Genomic DNA, 24,853 nt, shown 5'->3' with positions numbered 1-24,853 from the left:
TTTCAAAGACCAGAAGTTAGGGCTTAGTGGCTTATATCATTTGCCTACTGTCACAAGGCCTTAATTCTACGAATGTCATAAATATCAGCTTTTGTTGTGATTAAAACTATTATTCCAGTTTTCCGGACCAGAAATTAAGGCTTCTTAGTTTAAGTGACTTGACCAATGCCATAAGGTGGTAAATCACCCAGCCTGGATTTGAATTTCAGTGTATTTGATTCTTCATCCCAATCTTTTCCCACCATCCCTATGTTTTTCAAACTGTGTTTCACTGGAGCTTTATTTTTCATAATGTGAGTTTTTCTCCCAAGATTTCACAAGGTTGCCTGGAGCTATGGGTTAAATTGTGTACCCCGCTCCCAATTTAAATGTTGAAGATCCAACCCTGACTCCTCAGAATGTGGCTGTATTTTAAGATAAGGTCTTTCAAAAGGTAATTAAGGTAAAATGAGGTCATCTGGGCGGGCCTTCATCCAATATGACTGATGTCCTTACAAGAAGAGGAATTTAGGATACAGATAAACACAGAGGAAAGACCATGTGAAGACACGGAGAGAGGATGGGCATCAAAAAGCCAAGGAGAGAGCCCGAAAAGAAATCAGTCCTGCTAACACCTTGACCTCAGACTCCAGCCTCCAGAACTTTGTGAAAAAAAATTAAATTCTGTTGTTTAAGTCACTCAGTTTGTGGTATTTTGTTTGGCAACCGTAGGAGACTAATGTAGACAGTATGTTTCCACTATGAAAACAACACTGGAAAGCCACTGCCCTAGTCAGTAAACAGACTGCTTGGCCAATCTGATTGTTTTTTTAAGTTCACTACCGCTGAGGTCAGATGACTCACTGGGAGACAAAAGTCAGCTTCCTCTTGCTGTTGCTCCCGACACCGGTCTGCAGACATTTTCTTCTTCTTCTTCCTCTAACTTCCCCTCCTTAGACAGGGCACATGAATATTAGAGAAACAAAACTCCAGAATGCTCAGCTTGCCACTCTCACTTCCTCTCTTGCCCCATAAGCTTGTGCTGCTTTGAATACAGTAATTGCTGTGGGTTACTGAGCAAGGGAAAGAAGACAGTGCCTTGGAGGCTGCCCGGGCAGGTGGTTACGGTTACATATGCTTTCACAGGGTCATTTTTGGCCACAGAAAATGCCAGAATGATGCCTACCACCCGCCTGGCTGGGATTCTGATCCCAGCCATGGCCTTCCTTTCCTGCCTGAGACCTGAGAGCTGGGACCCTTGCGTGCAGGTATGTGTTCGAAGTCAGTTTATCTCCTGTGTGGTTTGTCTTGGTTCTGAAAAATTGCCCTCTGCCAAGAACTTCCCACTGTGTGGTGCCCTGGTTAGTTTCATTTGCAAAAAGGAGTCAAATTATCTTAAAGAGGTGGGAACCAACTAATTCATGATTACTAGGCACTCACGGGCAGCCCATGGGATCCTGTGCCATTTAGGGCTTTAGGTCAGTCAGATAAACCCGCTTAAAATCCTTGTTCTTAGGTTTCTGGGCTGTGTGACCTTGAAGAAGTTATTCAACCTCTCTGAGACTGGTTCTCACATCTATAAAAGAATTATAGTAATACCTACTTCAATAGAGAGTCGTAAGAAGGCTGCTTCCTATCATTCCTTTCTGCTGGTTGTCTGTACATTCAGCTCTAAGCAGTCACCTGGCCCCTTTCAATTTCAGGAAGATTTTTTTTTTCTTGTCTCTTAATATAACAAACTTTCCAAGTGTATTTCAGACTTCTGAATCTAGTCAAAGTTCTACTCAAAGGATGAAAGGAAAAGAGATTTTAAAAGAGAGAGAGAGACAGAAATAAAGAGAGACAGAGAGAGGGAGATAAAGAGGGGAGGAAAAAAAGAGAAAAAGGCATAAAATGTCAGTTAATGCAATAGTTTCTTTCTTTGTGAAACATCTACCAGCTGGTTCATAATCCCATTCATGCTGGATCTCTTTTGTTTTTTCCCTGCATGGACTTTCTAATTGCTTTGGGAGCCCATGATAGAACCAATAAGCCAAGAGAATGTCCTGGAATTTCAGGGTGTAGCGGGTTCAGAAACTCAACAAAGGCATAAACCAGATGATGTGAGGGAAATAGTGGACTTTAATATTTAACAAAGATGAATTTGATATCTCAGTCTTCTGTTCCTCCAATTCCCTGCCCACAGTCCTACTCCTTGTCCTTCTGTGACTCTCCTGCCATTAAGTTAATAGGGACAGATCCTCCAATTATTGTCACCTTCAGATAAAATCAGACTTACTCTTGGCTTCTCTCTTTCTTCATGCCCCATAGTCTTCTGATCTCCTAACCCTGCCTATTCCCTCAGTGCCAGCCTAGGGCAAGTCCTCAATTTCTCTAGCCTTGACTCTTGGGTAGTAATTAGTCTCCTGACTCCACAGCTCCCTTCCTTTAACCCACTGTGTACATTTTCGTTTGTTGTTTATTTGTTGTTGCTGTTTTTTTCTGAGGCTCAGTTCTGACAAATTATCCTCTTTAAAAGCATAATAACTTTTCATTGCTATTAGGACTGTTTCCTAGCACAAAACCTTTGCACTGCTAATCCCTCTAGCTGGAATGCTTTTCCCCTAGATCGGGGCCACCCAATGGTAATATAATGTAGAACACATATGTAAATTTAAATAATAAATTTAACTAACCAAATTTTAACTAACTAAATTTAAAACATAGTTTAAAATTTTCTAGTAGACATGTTAAAAAATAAAAAGATGAATTTAATTTTAATATTTTTATGGAACCCAGTATATTTAAAATATGATTTTGAAATGTAATTTACACTAAACTATTAAAAATATTTTTTACTTTGTTTTGTTGAGATTAAATCTTTCGTATATATTTTACCTTTATCATACACGTCAGTTTAGACTATCCACATTCGTCACAGTCAATTGCCTTGTGTCACTAGTGGCCAACATGTTAGACAGTGCAGCCCTAGATATTTCCTCAGCTTAATCCCTCCCTTTATTCAGATCTCTGCTTTAATGTCGCCTTCTTTGGAATTTCTTCCTTGATCCACTTCCCTTCCACTTCCCATCTACCTCTAATCTTTTATGCTGCTTTATTATTTTTATAGCATGTCACTGTATGTATTTGTTTATCTGTTCATTGTCTTTCCCTTTGAAATGGAATCTGTAAGAGGGCAAGATCATTGATGGCTTTATTTATCACTATATTCCAGTGTTCAGTACATAGTCGTTGTTCAATTTATATGTGTGAAACAATTAAAAGTACCGCCAGAGAACAAAGTATAGGGCCCTCCTTATCCAGCTCCGGCTTCCCCTCTGGCTTGGGGTTTTACCATTTCCTCCATGCTCCACCTAATCTAAACTAGTTTTTCACCCCTCTTTATTCACAACGTTTTTGCCTTTTACTCTTTCCATGTGTCTAAATCTTGCTCATCCTTCAAGACCCACTTTGAAATCTTCTCTTTCTCAAAAGCCGTTTACCACCCCTGTATCCACAATCGATCTCTACCTTTTGTGAACCAGAGGAAATATTTTTCAAACCTTGTTAATGGCCATTTTCAGTAGTATGAGTTGTGCTCCCATCTTAACCCTTATTCTAGAATAAGCTCATCAAAGTCTGGAGCCATGTCATGTTGGTCTTTATACTGCTCTTAACACTAAACAGAAAATTTGGATTTAAGCAAACCTCCATTCAATTAGTTATTTATGGATTTATTCGACAAAGATTTATTAAGCATCGAGCATTTGCCAGGCACCATTCTGAGTGCTGGAGACACAGCAGAGAGCAAGACCTTCACAGCGTACAATCTAGTGAGGGAGATGACCAGTATATATGGAACAATCATGTGGACAACATGATGTCAGAGGGTGATGCATCCGAGAAAGAGGATGAACGAGGGCATGAGAAAAGTTACTGGCAACATCCTCTATTATACAGTATGGTCTGTGAGGCTCCTAAAAAGGGTAATGGTCACAGGAATGTAAATAAGTACAGCACAGGGAATATAGTCAATAATATCGTAATAACTATGTATATGGTGTCAGGTGGGTACCAGACTTACTGGGGGATCTCTTTATAAATTATATAAATGTCTAACCATTATATATGTATATACCTGAAACTAATATAAGATTGAATGTCGACTTTAATTGGAAAAAATTTAAATTAAAAAAAGGGTAACATTTAAGCAGACATGTGAAGTGAGGACCTGTGTGTATAGCCTGTGAGACTTTAACACATTATTTTATCTCTTTGAATTATTCTTCTTCTTTAAAAAGTTTATTTGAAGATTAAGTTAAAATATATAACATAAGAAATATACTGGTATATAGTAAGGGATTAATAACAACTAATACTAATAAATGTTAACGTTTATTGATCATTTATACTAGAATAAGCTTTGAGATAATCTCTTTAAATACCTTATCTCATTTAATCCTTTTAACAGATTCTACTGGTATTAAACAATAGAAAGCCAAAATTAGCAGGCTTAAGCAAGACATTTTGTTAAAGAAATCAGAGAATTCAGAAATTAAATGGGAGATTAGAGAACAACACTGACAAATAATTCAGGAAAGAATAATAGAAACCAACACAGAAACCAAGACAGCATAAAACACTTGACATTATTCGCTAGATCTTGCCACTGAAGTCCATGTCCTTTAAAGATTCCCCCCTGCCCCATTTCTGAATCACCTGATCTAAGGTTAATAAGCCAAGCTTATTAACCTGGCAAAAACTGGGCTATGATTAAGGGAGGTCTGGACACCTTGATTGGCAATCTCCCCAAGGCTATATACAATGCGGGGAATTACTTAGGGGAAAAAAGTCTTGTCCTAAAACACAAAGAAGAGCTGGGGTGAAATCCCAAGTTTTGGGACTCCAGAGACTCAGCTCTTCACCACTCGACTCTATTGCTTCTTGGTCAATGTTGCCATTATTATAGTAGAGGTTGGAACACTGGGTACACGGTAGGTGTTCTTTCCTTCTTAATCTAGAGTAATACGTTCTATAAGTGTGAAGTGAATAGATAAATGGATGGATGGATGGACGGACAGATGAATGGAAGGACAAAGGAAGGTCGACTAGCCCCTCAGCTTGTACTAAGGGCCTCCCAGACTCTTGCCTAGGAAAGGGGAGAGGTATATTGAGGTGTACACAGTAAAACACTGCATATAATGTATGATCATTGCAGGTGGTTCCTCACATTACCTACCAGTGCATGGAGCTGAATCTCTACAAAATCCCCAATAACATCCCCACATCAGTCAAGGAACTGGATCTGAGCTTTAACCCTCTGAGGCATCTAAGCAGCCATAGCTTCTCCAACTTCTCAGAACTGCAGGTGCTGGATTTGTCTAGGTAATGAATGAGCATGTAGACACTGTACAAGGTAAAATGTTCATTGTTGTATTGTTTCATTATTGAGCCGGAAAGCCTAGTTGGTGGAATCTCATCTTTACTCACTTATACATTTATTCAATAGATGTCATACTTGCTATATAATTTTGAGCAAGCCACCTCTCATCTTCAGGTCTCAGTTTCACAGATAAAGTCTGTGAACTGAGCAGTTGGACAAGAGATAGTTTCTAAGAAAAATTCTATCTCTGAATTTTCTTTTAAGTCAGGAGAGAAAGTGAACTCAAACTCTTTCATCAGCAGATATCGTTGGCTACTTGCTATATGTTGTACACTCTGCTATAAGGGCGGCAGGCAAGAGAGCAAAGCTCCATCTGTATTTGGAGACGCTCCCCAGCACTAGCATCACTGCCTGAGCTCCACCTCAGATCATCAGGCATGAGATTCTCAGAGGAGCACCAGTCCCCGGCACCAAAAAGGTTGAGGACTGCTGGAATAGATATCCTTTGTCTATTCATATTGATTTACAATGTTCATATACAGTAATTCAACTAGTTCTCTAAGGATGCTTTGTGATAGACCAGGAAACCTTTTCCCCCCATAGAAATCTATTGATTATCTATCCATCTATCTATCTATCTATCTATCTATCTATCTATCTACCTACCTACCTACCTATCTATGTATCTATGTATATATATGCCTATATGTCTACATGTCTATATATATATGTATATATAAAATTATATATATAAAAGAAACAGGCTTGGAGAGTTTAAGTGATTTATCTACATTCATGTAGCTTGTTGGCAGTGGATCAGAGATTCGAGTTCACATCTCCTGCTTCTAAGTTAAATGTTTTCTTCATCTTAACATTCTACTTCTCTAAAGTGATGAGCATGCTTTGACAGAACAGAGACACAGGAAGACCCTTTTAGTCTTGTGTGATGCATAGAGTGATATATACATAAGATTATCAGCTATAAAAACATATTACTGAAAGCAACTTGAGAAATAATCAACTTTAGTTGCTTCACTTAGAAATGTGATAACTGAGGCTTGTAGAGGAAAAAGAGTTGCCAAGTTCATGCAGTATGAAAGGACAAGCAGAGACACCAGAACTGGAAGTCTTGGCTCTGTTGTCCATTGTTCTTTTGACTGCACCCACCACCATCTATCAAGTTGCCCATCAATTATAAAACCTTGGATAGGAAGGATTTTATTACCTATAAACTTCCTGAAGGGTGATCAGGCGAGTGGGGACCATTGCAAATGTGATTCAGGGTGCACTAGGAAAGCACTCATTTACAAACCCTACTGGCGGGCACTTGCAATGCTAGCAAGAGTTTACCATTAGTTCACTGTTTGTTGGCTGGATAAGAGCCTTGTCTCTAGGATACCTCTATGAACATTGTATATAGCATGGCTTCCATTTTACTGGGGGTGAAATTCAAAGTACTTTTTCTAGTCTGAAAGCTTTGGTCTTATTGTAACCTCCTTTCTTCACCACTACATCTGATACCTCTCCACTTCTCTCTCTGTACTCCAGACACAAAAGATGTTTTCCTCCATGTATGACAGCTGCCGCCTAACTTGAGGCTTTTGTATCTGCTCTTCTGTTCACTTCCTTTCTTGTGAATCTCTACTCATCTTCCAGAGTTCACCTTAACTGTTCTTAGAGAAGCCTGCTTTGAGTGTGTTCCCTTGATGTCAACTCTAGCAGACTTTTCTTCCAAAAAACTCATCCCTATCATCTGTTATTAACATGTACCTCTGATAATGACAACTTTCAAATATCTGGCAATCATATAAGGATAACTTTTTATCAACATTAAGGGTCTCTGTGATACATACGTAATTTCTTTTTATCTTTGAAATTGACATTCGCCAGTCATTTATCATACCTAACAAATAACAACTATCTGCATCATCTGTACCAATCAGATCTATGATCATGCTTACTTGTGGTAGGGAATAGCTAAAGTTGATCAAAGGCTGTTACATACTCCATCAGTCATATAGTCTTTATGTGCCCCAGTTATTGATCTTTAACTGATTTCTTTTTGATAAATGTACTGTCTCTGTTTAGTACACCGAGAGCGAGAGCGAGAGAGAGAGAGAGAGAGAGAGAGAGAGAGAGAGAGATTATCATTATAGATAGTATGATAATACCAAAGCTGTGAAGTTTATTATTTGTTCAGGCCTGTTTGATGTCTTTGCCTATGCACAATCATATGGCACGTCAAATCTGTATGAAGAGCTAGATAACTGAGGGCTATTTTTCCATTTTGGGTTTTCTATTCAGCAGACATACTACATAATCTGTATCCTTTTCTCTGTAGGTGTGAAATTCAGATGATTGAAGATAACGCATATGAGGGTCTAAACCATCTCTCCACCTTGATATTGACAGGAAACCCCATCCAGAGCTTAGCCATGGGAGCCTTTTCTGGACTATCAAGTTTACAGACACTGGTGGCCGTGGAGATAAACCTAGTGTCTCTAGAGGACTTCCCCATTGGACATCTGAAAACCCTGAAGGAGCTTAATGTGGCTCACAATCTTATCGATTCCTTCAAGTTACCTGAATATTTTTCTAACCTGTCCAACCTGGAGCACTTAGACCTTTCCAATAACAAGATCCAAACTATTTGTCATAAAGACCTACAGGTTCTACATCAAATGCCCCCATTCAAACTCTCTTTAGACTTGTCCCTGAACCCTTTAGACTTCATCCAACAAGGTACCTTTAAAGAAATTAAGCTCCATGAACTAACTTTGAGAAGTAATTTTAACAGTACAGATGTTATGAAAACTTGTATTCAAGGCCTGGCTGGCTTAAAAATCAATCGGTTGGTTCTAGGAGAATTTAAAAATGAAAGAGTCATAAAACATTTTGACACATCTGCCGCAGAGGGACTGTGCAATTTGACCATTGACGAATTCCGGATGACATACTTTGATGACTTCTCAGAGGATGATATTAGCTTTTTTAATTGTTTGGCAAATGTTTCTACAATTTCTCTGGTGAGTCTGTATTTAAAAAGGCTAGAAGGCCTTTCTAAAGATTTCAAATGGCAACACTTAAAACTAACTAACTCTAAATTTGAACATTTTCCCATGCTGGAGCTTGACTCTCTCAAAAAGTTGGTTTTCACTGCCAACAAAGGTATGAGCACTTTTATTGAAGTTAAACTACCAAAACTTGAGTTTCTAGATCTCAGTAGAAATGGTTTGAGTTTAAAGAGTTGCTGTTCTCACTCTTTTTGGGGGACAACTAGACTGAAACACTTAGATCTGAGTTTTAATGATATTATTACCATGAGCTCAAACTTCTTGGGCTTAGAGCAACTAGAATATCTGGATTTCCAGTGTTCCAATTTGAAACAGGCCAGTGATTTTTCAGTATTCCTATCACTTAAAAACCTACTTTACCTTGATATTTCTTATACTCGCATCCAAATTATCTTCGAGGGTATCTTTGATGGCTTGTTCAGCCTCAGAGTCTTGAAAATGGCTGGCAATTCTTTTCAGGACAACTCCGTACCAAATATCTTCAAAGCACTGACTAACTTAACCTTCCTGGACCTCTCTAATTGTCAACTAGAACGAGTGTCCCAGGTGGCATTTGGCTCACTCATTAAACTTAAGTCACTAAATATGAGTCACAACCGCCTTTTGTCCTTGGATCTATTTCCTTATAAATTTCTCCACTCTCTCCAGGATCTGGACTACAGTTTTAATCGTATAGTGGCCTCCAATAGGCAAGAACTACAGCATTTCCCAAGTAATCTAACTTCCTTAAATCTCACTGGGAATTGCTTTGCTTGCATTTGTGAACACCAGAGTTTTCTGCAGTGGGTCAAGGACCACAGGCATCTCTTGGTGGGAGTTACACAAATGGTGTGTGTGAAACCTTTAGATATGCAGGGTGTGCCTGTACTCAGTTTTAGAAACGCCACCTGTCAGATGAGCAAGTCTGTCATTAGTCTGTCAGTTCTCGCTGTACTCGTGGTATCTGTGGTAGCAGTTCTGGTTTATAAGTTCTATTTCCACCTGATGCTTCTTGCTGGCTGCAAAAAGTATGGCAGAGGTGAAAGCACCTACGATGCCTTTGTTATCTACTCAAGCCAGGATGAGGACTGGGTGAGGAATGAGTTGGTAAAGAACTTGGAGGAGGGGGTGCCCCCCTTTCAGCTCTGCCTTCACTACAGAGACTTTATTCCTGGTGTGGCCATCGCTGCCAACATCATCCAGGAAGGTTTCCACAAGAGCCGAAAGGTTATCGTCGTGGTATCCCAGCACTTCATCCAGAGCCGATGGTGTATTTTTGAGTATGAGATTGCCCAGACCTGGCAGTTTCTGAGCAGTCGCGCGGGCATCATTTTCATTGTCCTTCAGAAGGTGGAGAAGTCCCTGCTCCGGCAGCAGGTGGAGCTGTATCGCCTTCTCAGCAGGAACACTTACCTGGAGTGGGAGGACAGTGTCCTGGGGCGGCACATCTTCTGGAGACGACTCAGAAAAGCCTTGCTCGATGGCAAACCATGGAGCCCAGAAGGAACGGCAGATGCAGAAAGCGGTCAGCATGAAGCAACAACCACTATCTGAGGAGGAAAAACTCCTGAGGTACTTCTTGTGCAGCTGGATTCAGTACTTGTTCGGTTAACAAGTATTAAATGTTGGAACACTGTAGCCATTGTGTTAAGGGATCATGATTCAGTGGTACACAAGATACACAGGGCAGATGATCTCACAGAGTTTACAAGGCAGAGGGAATAAATACTGTGCTAAAACACAGAACCTCCAGGTGATGTTTTAACCAACTCAGCTAAGGAATCCAGGAGAGGGAAAGTCAACTCAACTTTTACCCCATAAAATTGAATTATAGCTAAGAGACTGGCCCCAGTGAGATCAGAAAAGGTCATAGTTCTCCTGATCCTTTTGGATGGAAAGCACCTCATATTTTACATTTTAGTCATTTTAAAACAAAGCAGATATGGGAGTTTCAACTTCATTGGGTCTTCGTTTACTTTTCTCTTTTACATTGAATACAATTAAAATTCTACTTGTGACTCGAGAGGCTCCGGATTCAGATCTTCCCTCCACTTTAAGTCAGTTTCCTTATAAAAATTAAAATTCTGCCATAAGTTCATAAGGAAACTTGATTAACACTTATTTACAAACATCCTGGTCATGCCTTAGCATGTCTATTTATTAACTAATAGTCCCTGATATATTTTTGTTTTTATAAAACCATTTCTCATTTTGGACATCTTCTCTTTCCTTTATCATAAATAAGGTTCTTAGAGACATGCTGGAAATATCCATATTTAACCACTATCTTTCAAGCAAATATGTAAAATACACTCCATCACTTTGTCACTTGATGTTATTCTAAATTTATTACCTATGAAGTTACAACTGTCATAATGGTAGCATTAATAATTTGGTTGAAAGTGGCACTAATTGTAATCGGGGAGAGGAGTTCAACTTCTTGGTCTCCTAGTGAAAAATCTGGGCTAGAGGAAAAGCAAGAAGTGGGATGACCTCAGGAAGTCAGCTCTTTCTGATGATCAAGAAATGCATGGGCTGATAAAGCTGGGGCATCTACATGACGGGAGTTACAGCAAAGATTTCTTCTGCGTCAGATGCGTGTAGTTTGATGGCACACTGAATTCCTCAGGGGACTGTAAAATGATTCAAGATATGGAGCACACATTGCTGCTTCTTGCTGGGTATGACTCGATGACCGCATTTACAAAAGAGTAGAGGTTATCGTTGAGAAAATAATGTTCCTGAGGTTAATGTAGATCATGGTTAGGGGAGTTTGCAGAAAACAAAACTCTCACCCAGTTTCTCCAAAAATGATGCATTCAAAGAAAGCAATGAGGACATTTGGAAAATAACTTACAACAGCTTTACAGAGTAATAGTCTACTGTTGTTTTATAACTGAGTTAACTAGACTCTCGGAGAAGTGAATCCCAAGATATGCATGGGAAGTAGTGAATGTGAGTTTTGGCTCTCTCTAAAAGTCATAGTATCCAAAACACTAGGGGTTCTCTCTGAGTTAGGATAGGAAAACACTATGCTACAGTTTATCCTTAGTGTCTTTTTCTCCTGTTTTTGTTTTTTGTCCAGATTTTCTAGTTCTAATTGATTAAACTTATTGTTCATGTATGCTATCTTTGAATCTTCCTCATGTCCTTCCTGGAGAAAAATGTGTTATAAATAAATCACTTGGTATAGATAATATGTATGCATATGCATTTGCCTGATGATTCACGGTCTCAGTGAAAAACCCTTGACTAGTGTTAGCCACACAAAGAACTGCTATGGTTTCACTTCTCATTTTGCAGCTTTAGGCATGAAGCAAAAGGGTGCGGTGGAAAGTGAGATAGAAGATTTTATGCATTTTTGTGAGAGAAGGGTGTTCTTGGCATAATAGTTACTTTGCAGAACGGGGGAAAGGACTTCCTTTATAATAGGTATCTTTCATGGCTATTTTTAGGTCCTATTCTCTCATTCTTCTTTATGTATGACATCTAATTTAAATTCCCACACCATGCCTATGAGATGGGCAATAGCAATATTACCCATTAGGAAACTGAGTATTTAAAATAATACATGTTCAGTACAAGGAACACTATTTGTATGGGTGAATAATCCTCTGGGACTTTATAAAAAAGGCATGAGGAGGGATATTGAGTGTTCTTTTCAATATCAGCGTTTTAGCAATTGCTGTTTTCCCAACCTGTGGGACCACAGGAGGACTGTAACTTAAATACGCAGTTTCTTTCTGACTCGGCCTCCACCCATGGTATTGTTGGAACCTCAGCCTCCTTCTAGATTATATAACCTTCTCGAAATCATCAACATGTTCCTAGCATGTCTTATGTGAACTCACAAGAGTCCTCAACAGAATGACGGAGCTCCATGAGGGCAGAGAGCATGTCTGTTCACCTTTTGCTTCTCCAGCCCTGAGCTTGATGGCCCACACATAGCAGGTAGTCAACTTCTATTTATTTGAAGAATTGATGAGTTAATGAAGAAGCATCTCTATAGGGAATGTTGTCCTCCATGCTTTCAAGACAAGCCCCTTCAAGCCCCCAGACCACTGCAGTGCTGAGGCTCTTGACTTCCACATCTGTCTCTTATTCCTATTGTGGTCTGTATGAATTTTCTCAATCACTTCCTTCACCATCATAATTTTAATTGATATCAACCAAAAGGAATTTTTACTATTGGTACTTACTGATATTACCATTGTAGCCATGAGAGCCTGGGAAAAAGTAACTCAAAGATACATGTGATTAAAGTTTTTAACAATGGACAAATCATACTCGGCAGATGATGGCCTTCCTGTAAACAACATGCTTCGGTTGCTGTATCATTTCTTTAGTCAACATAACTTCCTGAAGGGAATCACAGACCTGTGATTGAACATGGAAGTTATGGAGGAAGTTTCAAAAGCTAAAGGCTCTTCAGATGGTTGGAATAAAATTGTATACTCTGGGTTCCATGATGGAGATCAAGTTTTCCAACTCAAAGTGAAAACTGTGGAATAAATGAGTGATCAAAAGTAGCCAAATTCATTGAGCATCATGTGTGCTCATCTGATTGCTGCCATTACCCTGTGAATTAGGTACCACTCTCTTCGTGTTAACAATGGGGAAATGAATGCCCAGAAAGGATGAGTAACTTGTCCAAGGTCACACAGTTTATATGCATCAATCACAATAATATTTGCTAAGCCTTTGGCACATGCCTGTTATTGTTCTAATCTATCAATTTAGTTAATTATTAAAAGTAAATGACAAGTATTGGTAGCTGCGCCATTTCTCAGGTGAAAAAACTGAGGTGCAAAGAGTGAATTGCCCAATTGGGAAAGAGAGAATTAGGGTGTGAAGCCAAGTTGGCCTGATTCCCAGGGCTGCATTCTTTCCATCATGTAACAACAGCTGCTGTGGTGTCCTGAGCTCTTCTACTAGGGGTAGTCAGAGAAGTGACTGGGGAATAACGTTGACGAGGTCAGTAACTCCCATGCCATTTAGAAATTGAGTTTAAAAGGCAGTGTTTGCTGCTCTCCTTGTATTCTGCAGAAATAGAGATGATACCTCCCTGTGACAATACTAAGTGACAATTCTGTATGTAAATGGACTTTCTGGCACAAATTGTCCGGTTCTAATAGTCTTGATTATAATTATAAAATAATGGGTTTCTGAAAGGCTGCAAGCAGTTCTGGGAATGGCAATAAGAGTTTAGAAATGACATGTTGTTTATGCGAGAAGTGTTTTGTTGAAAATTAAACCCATGTTTAGGAGAAAGGATTGTGTTGTATGCGCTTAAGAAACTATCTCACTATGTAATTAAATTAAAATCAGTCAGCTGCCAATTTGAGCTCTTGTCTCTCACTAACAACACCCCATCCCTATGAGCCATGCAAGACAAGACTGACCTAAAATAACCCAGCCTGGTTCATATCCACTGTTGTTCAGTACTTTGTTCCTTTATCTCCCCAGGGTTTGGCTATGAGATGCAGTCACATGACCCAACTTCTTCCTGGTGCTCAATCTAATCTTTCTCTTTATACTCTTTCTTGGTGGTCTGTCTACCTCCACAAAAAGGAATGAACAGCCTTCCTTTTAAAGGGGGACCAATATATGGGAAAAAGGAGTAAAAAAGAATTCTGTGGAATAACTGAAACTGTTTCAGAGGTTCTGAACTTCTCACACAATCCCCAGAGAAGCTGCCTCTGACTTCATTCCTTGGATGAGTAAGAGAAGCCTCTCTCCAAAGGTTAGAGAGTCTTCGGTGTTCCAAGCTCCTGAAGTTAGATTAAACTACTTACTCTAACATGTTTTTTCATGTCTCTAGGTCACGGTCTCTATCTCATCTGTCCTATTGTCTTCTAGCCTCTTCCCTCAACCTTCATTTGTACCCAATCTATTTTCACCACGAACTTCAGGCAGCTTACATTTGAGATGGTTTCAAAGTGGAACTAATATATCAAGATGATAAAGCTTACCAACACTGACTTTTAAAAAAGCGCTTGGCTTAAGAATCATTTGAGGACTTTAATTATACTGCATCTTTTTGTCTGTTTTTCTAGATATGTTTATAGTCCTTATTGCTGGAAATTCTGATATAGTATCAGAGGTTGGGTTTAAGGAATGTTTTTCGAAATATTCCTCAAATGATTTTAATGTATGGACAGATCTGGAAATGACAGTGAGACTAGAAAATGGAGAATAATATCCAACACTTAATATTATTACTGGCTTTATACTTGAGATTTATTGCTAAGATTCATAACAGCCAAGATGATGTCAACAAAATGGAATGGGTGATCTTTCTTGTTAAAGGAAAGAAGATGCCCCCTATTGGTCAGGTAATTTCTTTCTCTTACGCTGTAAACTGATGCTGGATCCCACCACACCAGGCTCATCAGGATGCTAAGTCTGGCCTGTTTAATTCCGAGCTTACAATATCCACTTAGACATTGTGAGGCAGGCGACTGTTCAGCTGTCCTAGTTCCTCCTAATGTGTTGCCAATTTCTCTTCCTCATGCTCCGGAATAGCCAAGACCCAGGATAAACTCATGACTATAAAAAATGTCATGGTCTGTCCTAAACTCTGAGGCATTGACTGCCAGTTTCATTTTTTTTTTCTGATTTTTCATTTCAAAATAAAACCCACCAGCTTCATTTTTGCAAATGGACTGTTCAGCTTGCCATTGACTTTCAAAATTCCAAAAATGGTTTTCTCTGGGAAACACCAGGATCTCCCATGCAAAGGCTCGCTGGGCCATTGTCAGTCACCCCAGGAACCTATTTTTCAATATTGTTGGGGGTTAGGGGTGAGTCAAGGCAGTGAACATTGAAAGTTGATTTTCAGTAGCTCTGCCCTCTAAATTTGGGACCCTGAAACTTCTGAAGGTGTCTACTGCTCCCCAGTAGGAAACACCTACTTGCAAAGAGCAATTTTGAAATTAACAGCTGGGGCTGACTCTCTGGTGTTCAACTCACTGCTGGGTCCTGCTGGGTCTTCTGTGCACATCATCTTTGGGTAAATTGGCTGTGGTCTCAGTGTCTTTTATGGGTCTGAAAACTGAGCACCACAAGAGCAGGAGCACCTTTTTCAGTTACTGGACTATCTGCTGCTGAGGTCAGGTAAGTGAGGAGAGGCAGTGGTAGTGTGGCTTAGAGTTTCTCTCTGGACTCAAGTCTCTCACCTGTAAAATGGGACACTTGGACTGGATCAGCATTTTCCAAAGTGTGGCTTGTTGGTAAATGAGATGATTTTATGTGGTTAACAGATGAGTACATTGTCTCTCATGATTATGCATATATTTTATGGTTAATTTCTATTTATTATAGGTTTTGTGAATAGTAAGGAGTACGATTCCTTAAAATTATATATTTAAGTTTACAACATGAACCTTATGAAGAAAAAAAAAGAGAACAACATGACTAATACAAGTATATAGATGTAAAAAATAAAAACATTTTGCATGTACCATGAGAAAGACTGCCTATTAGACAGTAGTGGGCCAAATGGCGACCGAGAGGCAGGCAAACTCTTTGACATTCCAGCATGTTCAGCTCTCCAGGACTATTTTCTTATCTATAAAATGCAGGAGTTGGAGTAAATGTTCTTTTCAGTAATTCCATTCTATGATTAGAGGTATAATTCCATCATACAGATATTCCAACATCTTCAACATGTGGTTCTAGCATTTTAAACCCCCCGATATTGTATGAAAATAGGAGACTCAATAATGAAGTCATAGTTCATTCAATGCATTTATAATTTTCCCATTCTCCCTCAATTCAGGAAAAGATTCAGCTATCAACCAAACTGAGTGGTAGATAAAAGACTATTGGAAACAGGAGTTAAGACTCTCAGGTAAATTGGTCCCACCACTATCTGTTTAATAAACAGTCCCTTGACCTCTTGTCACTTGGTCTCCATGTCTTTGTCTGTGAGGTGAATGGTTTATGGAATACTTCTGTGACAGCCAGGAGAATCAAATGGAACAGAGGATTCAATGGAATATAGGAAAGGGCTACACAAGTGGGAGAAGTTACTGTATACTGGATTGAAAACTCCTTGAAGGAAAGGCTCCTCTTCTGTCTAACTGTATTGTCCCAAGAACACCTCCCACCTTGCCTACACATTTAAAACGTTTTTACATTAATCCATACATTATATTTACAAGAGTCATCTACATTTTAGGAATGTGTTACTTGGCTAATTTGTGTTATCTTAAGGAGAAAACTACAGTATATCTAAACTCAAGCATTTTCTTGCAGAATAACGCTTGCAATTACCCTTCCCCATTACCACACTTGACATTTAAAGTGGTATCTCACAGGCTCCTGAATAGTTAGCCATGGAGGCAATGTTGAAACCCCAGTGCCTCTCACCATCTGTGAATTCTTGCCAGTTGAGAGTAAATAAACGCTCTGCAAAAATTTCACAATTTTGGTGATTGGTAATAGCAGAGACCTCTGATTCCTCATTCCTTCTTGCTCTCTTTTTGTAAAATGCCGTCTGCAATTATCCCTTCCATCACTGTGGGGCTGCTATCATCCCTCTTCCATATGCCACTGCAAATGGCCACCAAAGATGAACTCAGTGACCAGGCTGCTAGACCTCCAGACACTTTCCTTCTCAAGCAGTGAGGTCACGCCACCTCCTTCCTGAGCTGTGTCATCTGCCTCTAAATCATTCTTCTTCCTTTGCCTGCCGCAGGGCCCTGTCTTTGCCCTTCACCCTTTACTGGCTCCTGAAACAGTTTTGAAGAATACTCATCCAATTAACTGGGGTTCAATTCTGGTGCCATTCTAACCTGTCTAAATGTCACTGCAATCTCCCTTCCTTTGCACATTCTTATAGGCGCTATGCTGGCTCTTGCCTAGGAAGTTGCATCTCCCTCACTGCCTTGAACTATCACTATTCCACTCTCCCTATTTTTAATGTTATTTCTCCCTTTGCTTCTTCCTTCCCTTCTTTTCTGTGAATTCTATTAATTGCTTCTGCATGTGACAATACCTATTGCATTCTCCAAAGAACGTACCTTTTCTTCTTCTAATATACTGGAAAGAAGATAAGCTTGGGAATCAGACAGATTTGTGTTCCGATGCTATTTTATAGGATCTGTCTTTTTTGCCTCAGCTATAAAACGAGGATACTAATACCTATTTCTCAGATATGTTGGCAGTTTAATTAGTTAAATTAAGGCTCATTTTCCTTTTTTTTCTTGAAAATTTTCATCATTTTACTTATCCTTCCAATATTTATGGAGTAGCTACTCTGTTGCTAGCACACTGCAAGACATACGAGGTATAAATAAGACATGATCCTAGATTCAATTTGGCAAAGGTTGTGTGTCAACAATTAACACACACGCACACACACACACACACACACACAAACTGTTATGGCAACATGCAGTGGGGGGGCGGGTTCTGCCTAGAAGCAGTCAGGAAAGGCGTTATAAAAGACATGCTATTTGAGCTGGAAATTTTAAAAGAATAGCTCTGCAAGTGAATCATGGTGAAGAATGAGGAAGGGAAATTCTTTGGTAAGGAGTAGCATGAATATAAAGGATAAGTCTAGGAAACCACAGGTAGAAGAGAATGGATATAGCACAGAACGGCAGGAAAAAAAAAACAATATAGTAAAAATAGTTAATTGTGCAGATGCCAATACTTAATTGGCATCAGTTGACCCTGGTAAAGTCATTTATCAGGACTGTGTCTCAGTTGACTCATATTTCTGTTAAAAATAATATATTTATGGAGTTAATACAAGTAAAGCACAAGGTATGTAGCAATCACTCAAAAACACTAATTTTTGTGTGTGTGAGCTTTTATAAAAGACAGGGATGATACAATCAGAAAGCAAGCCCAGGTCATTTTTCAGCATTCAGTCCACTGGATTGTGGTGTCTCAGTTCTAAGAGGCTCGAGATCTCATCTTCACGTTGCTACGAACTTCCCGTGTGACGCTGGGGAAGTCATAACTCAGATTTGAAGTAACGTGACTTGGTATTTGTTTTGCTTTAAAAACTTTCCGGGAATTGAGGTGACCCCTCCTTCCCTTTCAAGGAACAGGGAAGCATTCTGGAATGTTACATCAGGGATGGAGAATCACTTTTGTAAAGGGAAGGTGTCACTGGCTGTAAAATTGCTGTCAGTTGTATAACAGGGTGATGCAATTTCTCCTTCCCCTATTTTTATGTTAAAGTGTCAGATTCATGACAAGGCGGTTTTGCTTCCCTGGAACAGACGCTCCAGTTGAATAGAATCCGTCACCTAGAAATCAGCAGTTATAGAGACAACAAATAGAGGGCATTTACTGAATGTCAAGTTTCATACCAGATGGTAAGTGAAAAGGTACAAAGAGAAGAAATCACTGCCTCCTGCCCTCAAGGGGATGCCAGTTGAGCAACAGAGATAGAATGTGAAGCACCAGAAAAACACATCTTCTGAAGAACTCTGAATGACGAGACGCGTTAGTTTGCCAGACTCAGACCTGGGTTGCCTTGTCTCTCTCAGCTAGCCTCCTGCTATGCCCAGTGTCATGGGAAAGAGTAGGAAACTTAAGCTTAGAGAGTTTGGATTCTACAAAGCACTCAATTAGTAAATTTCAGTTAGTAAGATGTGAGGCTGGAACCCATGTGGTGCCTGATTCCAAAGGCTGGGCTCCCAGAATCTGCCCTCAAATATATTTTACACATGATTGTTCAGATGATGCTCAAAACTCCAGGGATGTGGCCGATTACTATCTCAAGTGTTTCATTCATTATTTGACACCTCTGTTGACAGATTAGAGATCGAAATATTTAAGTGGAAATCAAATCGACCTTCCTATTCATGAGAGTTGGACCATCATTTTCACCAGTGATATGGAAGAAGTGTTGAGATTTTTTGCTTTATAGGCGTTTGGATGGAAAATAAAGGCCTGTTTGGAGGGACAATTAGAACCAAACCCTACCCTTCTACTCATCAGGAGCTCTTGGCCAGTCTGGAACAGAAAACCTTTGTCTGAAGAAGGAACACCATTCTGAGATAAGCCTCCTGAAGAGGCTTTTTCTCTTTCTGGCATGGCTGTTCAACCCTCTACAAGGCATTGATTGAGCTCCCTGGGAGGTAGGAAGTGATTAAAGAATGCACACAGAGGTTCCCTCCTCTGTGACCTCCATGAGGAATGCAGTTCATCTGTATGTCCACCAGTTTCTCTACAATGCACTGGGGTGTTCACAATGAAATGGGGTGATCATGTAAGACACTTAACATAGTGCCTGGCACATGGTTCCTTCATGGTTTGACGTGTCGTCAGCTTCAGAAACCAGCTGCTAAGTAAATGTTGAATGGGGAACAAGGAAGCAGTAGACCATTGTTCTTATAGGCCTGGAAACTGAGGGAGGCAACTGAGAATCCCCATCTGGTACCCTTCTTGTCCCCTATAGCCTGGATGAGAGAAGAGACAGAATTCCAGAATACCATGCCCACTCATTTAAACACCTTGGCTGAGCTCACGCTGTGTGCCAGGCCCTGAGGGGAGTGGTATGAAAACCGTAACAAAGCATAACTTCCCCGCTCAGGAGGGTCTCGGTCCAGAAGAGCAGACAATGTTCCTAAAAGTGCTGCAGGCCAACGGTCAGCCAATTGATAATCAGGGCTCACATTCGTGGAGAACCTCTTCCATGCCCAGCATTCCTCAAAGTGCTGGATGTGAATTTACTCACTTCTCACACAAACCCCATTATTCAGATAGGAAGCTAAAGCACAGAGCAGCCGAACAACTCAGCCCTTGATTGTTACAAATCCAGAAGTCATAGAAGTTCGATCTGAACTTGTCTAGGGTTAGATGCTAGCTTTTAACATGCCTTTATCTACCACTAGGAGAGAGACTATTATATAATACTATTTGGAAACCATTTTCTGAATGCTTGCATGGCTGTTTTCTAGCTATGGGCAAAAACAATGAAAAAATACTCTATTCTTAATCTGTCAGAGTTAATTATTTAGTTGCGAGAAATGTGACCATGTGGTTATTGTAGTATGATACACAGGAAGTAAAGATGAGTGATTAAGAGTATGGGGCTTGGCGCCAGACAGACATAAATGTTACATCTACTACATGTAAGCTGTGTGACCAGGGCCAGGTTACTTAACTCCTCTGTTCCTAAATTCTATCATCTTGCCTGGTAAAATAAGCATAATGCAGACACTTGCCTCAGAATTACAATGGGATAAAATAAATGGATATAATGAAGAGACTGTGATTGGTACACTGTCACATAATAAGCCCTCATTAAGTGATACCTATTATAATTAGTTCCAATGATAAAAGTATGAGTGAGACAACAAAGAGAAAATGCTAGAAAAGCAGCAGGAGACCAGATCCAGAAGGACCTTCAAATTTCTTAAGGTATTGGGAAGTGGTCAAGCTCTTTAGTAAGGGACAAGGTCAGAAAAAACAGGCTTTAGCTCTGTAACTCAGGAGATGGCGAGGTAGACAGATTGAAGGGAAAAAGACTGGAACCAAAGACCAGTCAGCAGAACATGGAGTTGTGCCCTCAATTGCTTCGATTCATGTTAAAGAGGTTTCTGATCTTGTGTCAGAAGGGACTAACAGATCAGGACACCTTACAAATCCTGGCCCCTTTTAGCTTCATCTCATAAGGCATGGAGTGGGACCTTCGGGGCCAGAAAATAATCTCTTCTTTTTGAGAGAAAGTAGCAACGGTTATGTCTCCTGTGGTCTGACCCAACCACGTGAGCTCCACTCATTCATCTCCATATCTCAAGCACTCGATATATAGAGAACCGTGGTGACAACGGGCAGAAAGTAATTTCATTTGAGCAAAGGCCCCAAGTAGAAGAGACAGTAGGCCCTTCTGAATGTCAGTGCCTAAACGTATGGCCTTATTTTTTATTCTTTTTTATCCCCTGGCAAAGGCTCAGTCTCGTCATCTCTCCAGTTGTACTTGGCCAAACACCAAAGGGTAAAGAGAAACAATCTAGGCCAGTGCTTATGAAAAGAAAAAATTCTTTCTTGAAACACACACACACACACACACACACACACACACACACACACACCTATTAGTCTCTTGGAGGGTTTGAAAGAGGAGAGTAGGATTATCTGTCATTCCTATGCTATCATTTGCTTCTTACCAGCTGACATGTCATTCTCTCCTAGATCCCCTACACTCATCCTAGCATTTATTAGCCAGAGGATGGTGGGACAGGCCTGCTTAGATTGTAACAAGTAATGGTAGGCTGTCGTATGTATATCTGTTTTTTTTTAACCTCCTCTTTTATTATTTTTTTAAAATCTATATATTATCTTTGCTTTCTCTGCAAATGACTGGTCTTCCATATTATCCTTGGTTTGGCTAGGGTTTATTCACATGCCTCAAAGCTCCTGAGATTTAAAGATAGGCCAACATGAATAAGGATTCTGATTCTTACCATTTCTTGCATGGGTGGCCTTGAAACAGTCATATAACCTTCCTTATCTTCAAGTTGTTCCCATGTACAGTGAGGATAAGGATGCTTACTTTCTCCGGTTAGGGTGGGGGTGGAGTTAGATAATAGAGGTACAGTGGAGGCATAAAGTAGGGTCTCTAGAAATGCCAGATCCCACTCCATGGGCCCAATGCCCTCGTGGCCCTAAAATCCTCCCACCATCTTGTGCCATGGGCTTCTCCCTGTATGCAAAGCCATGCAGGAGAGATTTCTTGCCTCCGGTGTTCTCCCTTTTGACCCATTCACCATTCCACCCCACAAGTGACATGTCTAAAATTCATTTCTGATCTTGTCCCTTCCTAGGATAAGGAGCTTCCCCATTTCAAACACCCAGTTTTCAGCTCCTCAAAGCCCTTCCATCTGTCAGAGTCCAGCTAATGCTCTGTATCTTCTGGGAAGCCTTCTCTGAGAAGAACATTTTTCATTGTTTATCGATATTGAACTCCATGGATTTCAGGCATATACGGTTCCCTGGGATAGTTTCCAAGCACTCCCCAGATGCCAGGCTGTGTGCTGTCTTACACTCTACATAGACTCTTGACCTCGAGAGATAAAACTAAGGTGACAGATGGATGTTATAGAGGGACAGACGGACATGGATTCAACACTAGCCAGAGTCTTCGCAAGAGCCAGATCTGACCTATGTTAGAATGAGCTTCCCTGAAAACAGTGACTCCCAGACAGTGCTTAGCCTTGTCTGTGGCCCCAAATTCTGGTATAGGGATTGGTACAAGAGAAACATCCAGAGTGGGCCAAGCCTGCAGTTGGATATAAAATAAACTTCACTTTGGTTTATAGATACAGAGCTGAGATATAATTCAACAGTCGCCAAACCTAGCTGGTCACCAAAATATCCTGAGGAAAGGATGCTTTGAAAAAGAGAGAAAGGTGAGCACCCTAATCCCTAAGGACTTAGCAACGCTTTTCTGAGTTAGGGACAGGAAGAAGTCTGTTTATTTTAAAGCTCCCTGAGTGCTTCTGCTAATCAAGCAGATTTGAGAACCACTGATAGAGCCCCTCTACCATATTCTTCAGGAAGAAAACTGAGAACTTCATAATTTATATTCAGTCTTCTGCTCCAAGAGGAGTTTAAGCATCTCCTACATGTTGTGTTTAAATATTCCAGCATTTGAAGTATTAATTTCAGCCATTAGCTTAGAATGGACAGAAAAGGGAGCACTGTTTGCTCTATTTCTTACTGTCTCTATTCTCACTTGCATGAACATTGTACCAAATTTCCAAGGTCCCTTTTCTGGTTTAGTATAGTCCTAGAAGCCTGTGTTTAGTGAGTGATCTCTGTGTCCCAGGCATTGTGACTCGTTTGACCTACATCCTACTGACTTCCTCAGAGGAACGTTGTTATTATCCTCATTTCACAGATGAAATTGCAAAGAGAAGTTAATTAACTGGCCTAAGATCTCACGTCCAGAAAGTGGCAAAGCCGGAATTTAAATCCTGAGGCATTTATTCCAGAAGCTATTTTCTTAAATATCACTATTACATTTCAGAATTTTAACATATATGTCTGAATATCTGCTGTCCAATTCTAATTTTGAATATGTATCTTCATACTTAGCCACTTCCCAATGCCTTGCTTTTCCCTAAGAAAGTTAAAATCTTCTTCCAAATAAATCTATTGTACTGTTTCAATAAAATCATCTTGTTTCTACAAGTATGATTTTGCATGTATTTCTTTGGAGAAAGGAAAATTCATTTAAAAAACTTTTTTTTCTATTACATAATTGAGATCATACATCTTCCCGCTGAGATGGGGAATATTCACTGATATGCTGGTAAATGTTTCATAAACAGCTCTCCAGGGGCTGAAGCGAGTAGAGAACCTTGATACTATCTGCTGATTTCTGTGGTAAACTAGTTCTAACATGGCTACTTGCAGGATAACCGGCACTAATCACTAAACATGCAGTTGGGAAGAGATGCTTATGGTCAGCTCTCAGGAGCCAAAAGATGAGATTTCTTCCCTCTACCTTTTAAAGTACCTTTTCTTGCTGACACACAAATCACATCAATTTTCTGGGTCCAATTTTTGGCTAAGGATAATCATGAAACCAACATTTACGGAGTGATCTCTGGGTTCCAGAGACTATGCAAATCACTTGATATAGTTTAGTATTTCTATTGATTGTATTTTAACAGAAAAAGAGTATGGTAAATAGAATTTCTTGACTTAGGTTGTTTTTCTCTAGAAACCAGTGTGTAACCTACTGATCTTGATGGAGGTAGGTTGAAATATGGGGGAAAAGGTGCCTCTGGACAAAGGAGCATCTCAACTCTAGCATTAAGAGGCATGACCTTAGTCAAGACATGTCATTTCTACTGGATCTAGAATATATGGCTAAACATACTGACAACGTCAGGCTGTTAGGAGAATTAAGTGACAGGCCATATGTAAAAGACTAGGCACATTACAGATGATCGATAAATGCTAGCTCCTGACCTTTGCTTCTTTCATGAATCATTTATATTTTCTTAATCCCCATCACCTTCTTTCTTATGCTCAAATCATCTCCACTTATTCTCTACTCAGAGCCCACACACTTTGTTTCCTATTTATGTTATATGTCCCCCACTCTGAGTTGTGATTTCTCTGTCTCTGTGGGATTCTTTTTTCATCCTTTGAGGCTTCCTTTCTAAGCCTCTTAGCTTTTCCCCTTTGTGTTACTACTTTTATTCTCAGGCTATAACTTCTTCAGTCATGCGTTTCTTCTTCTACTGGGATGTGCGCTCCATCACCAGTGGGACCCTGAATCTCAACTCTTTGCTTTTTCCTTCATTAATTTCTCGCAATATCCCCTCCCTACTTCTCCTCTGTGGATTTCAGACAAAGCCGTCATCACTGATGTGTATTTTGCTTGGTTCTTTACACAAGTGCAGCCTTCACTGTCTTTTTTAATTTTTGCATCTTGTGCATCCCTTGCTCCTGCCTTTTTCCCAAGTCCCAAGTGCTT

General features: G+C 39.9%; 1 protein-coding gene across 3 annotated transcripts; it reads left to right on the top strand.

Annotated features, from left to right (window-relative positions):
* Positions 1-530: 530 nt before the first annotated feature.
* On the top strand, positions 531-23,529 carry TLR4 (toll like receptor 4). 3 transcript variants are annotated; one of them, XM_016152210.2, is made up of 3 exons: positions 560-1,247; positions 5,177-5,343; positions 7,683-10,030. In XM_016152210.2, exons 1-3 carry the CDS (start codon positions 1,155-1,157, stop codon positions 9,946-9,948), a joined length of 2,526 nt encoding a protein of 841 aa, XP_016007696.2. In that variant the 5' UTR covers positions 560-1,154; the 3' UTR covers positions 9,949-10,030. The 3 variants fall into 3 exon arrangements, with proteins under 3 accessions (XP_016007714.2, XP_016007696.2, XP_016007706.2); XM_016152228.2 differs by lacking the exon at positions 5,177-5,343 and having other exon boundaries at positions 531-1,247; positions 7,683-23,529; XM_016152220.2 differs by lacking the exon at positions 560-1,247 and having other exon boundaries at positions 5,226-5,374; positions 7,683-23,529.
* The last annotated feature ends 1,324 nt before the right edge of the window (positions 23,530-24,853 follow it).

This window comes from Rousettus aegyptiacus, unplaced genomic scaffold, assembly GCF_014176215.1.
Source record: "Rousettus aegyptiacus isolate mRouAeg1 unplaced genomic scaffold, mRouAeg1.p scaffold_m13_p_3, whole genome shotgun sequence".
In the NCBI taxonomy this organism is placed as follows: Eukaryota; Metazoa; Chordata; class Mammalia; order Chiroptera; family Pteropodidae; genus Rousettus; species Rousettus aegyptiacus.
Note: the sequence above shows the minus strand (reverse complement) of the source record. Positions and strands in the feature narration are given on the sequence as shown.

Bases quoted from the DNA above. Each gene is read 5' to 3' on its own strand.
- TLR4 (XM_016152210.2), top strand. From the start codon at position 1,155: ATGATGCCTACCACCCGCCTGGCTGGGATTCTGATCCCAGCCATGGCC. The intron at 1,248-5,176 runs GTATGTGTTCGA...TGATCATTGCAG, and splicing joins GCTGGGACCCTTGCGTGCAG to GTGGTTCCTCACATTACCTA. The intron at 5,344-7,682 runs GTAATGAATGAG...TTTTCTCTGTAG, and splicing joins CAGGTGCTGGATTTGTCTAG to GTGTGAAATTCAGATGATTG.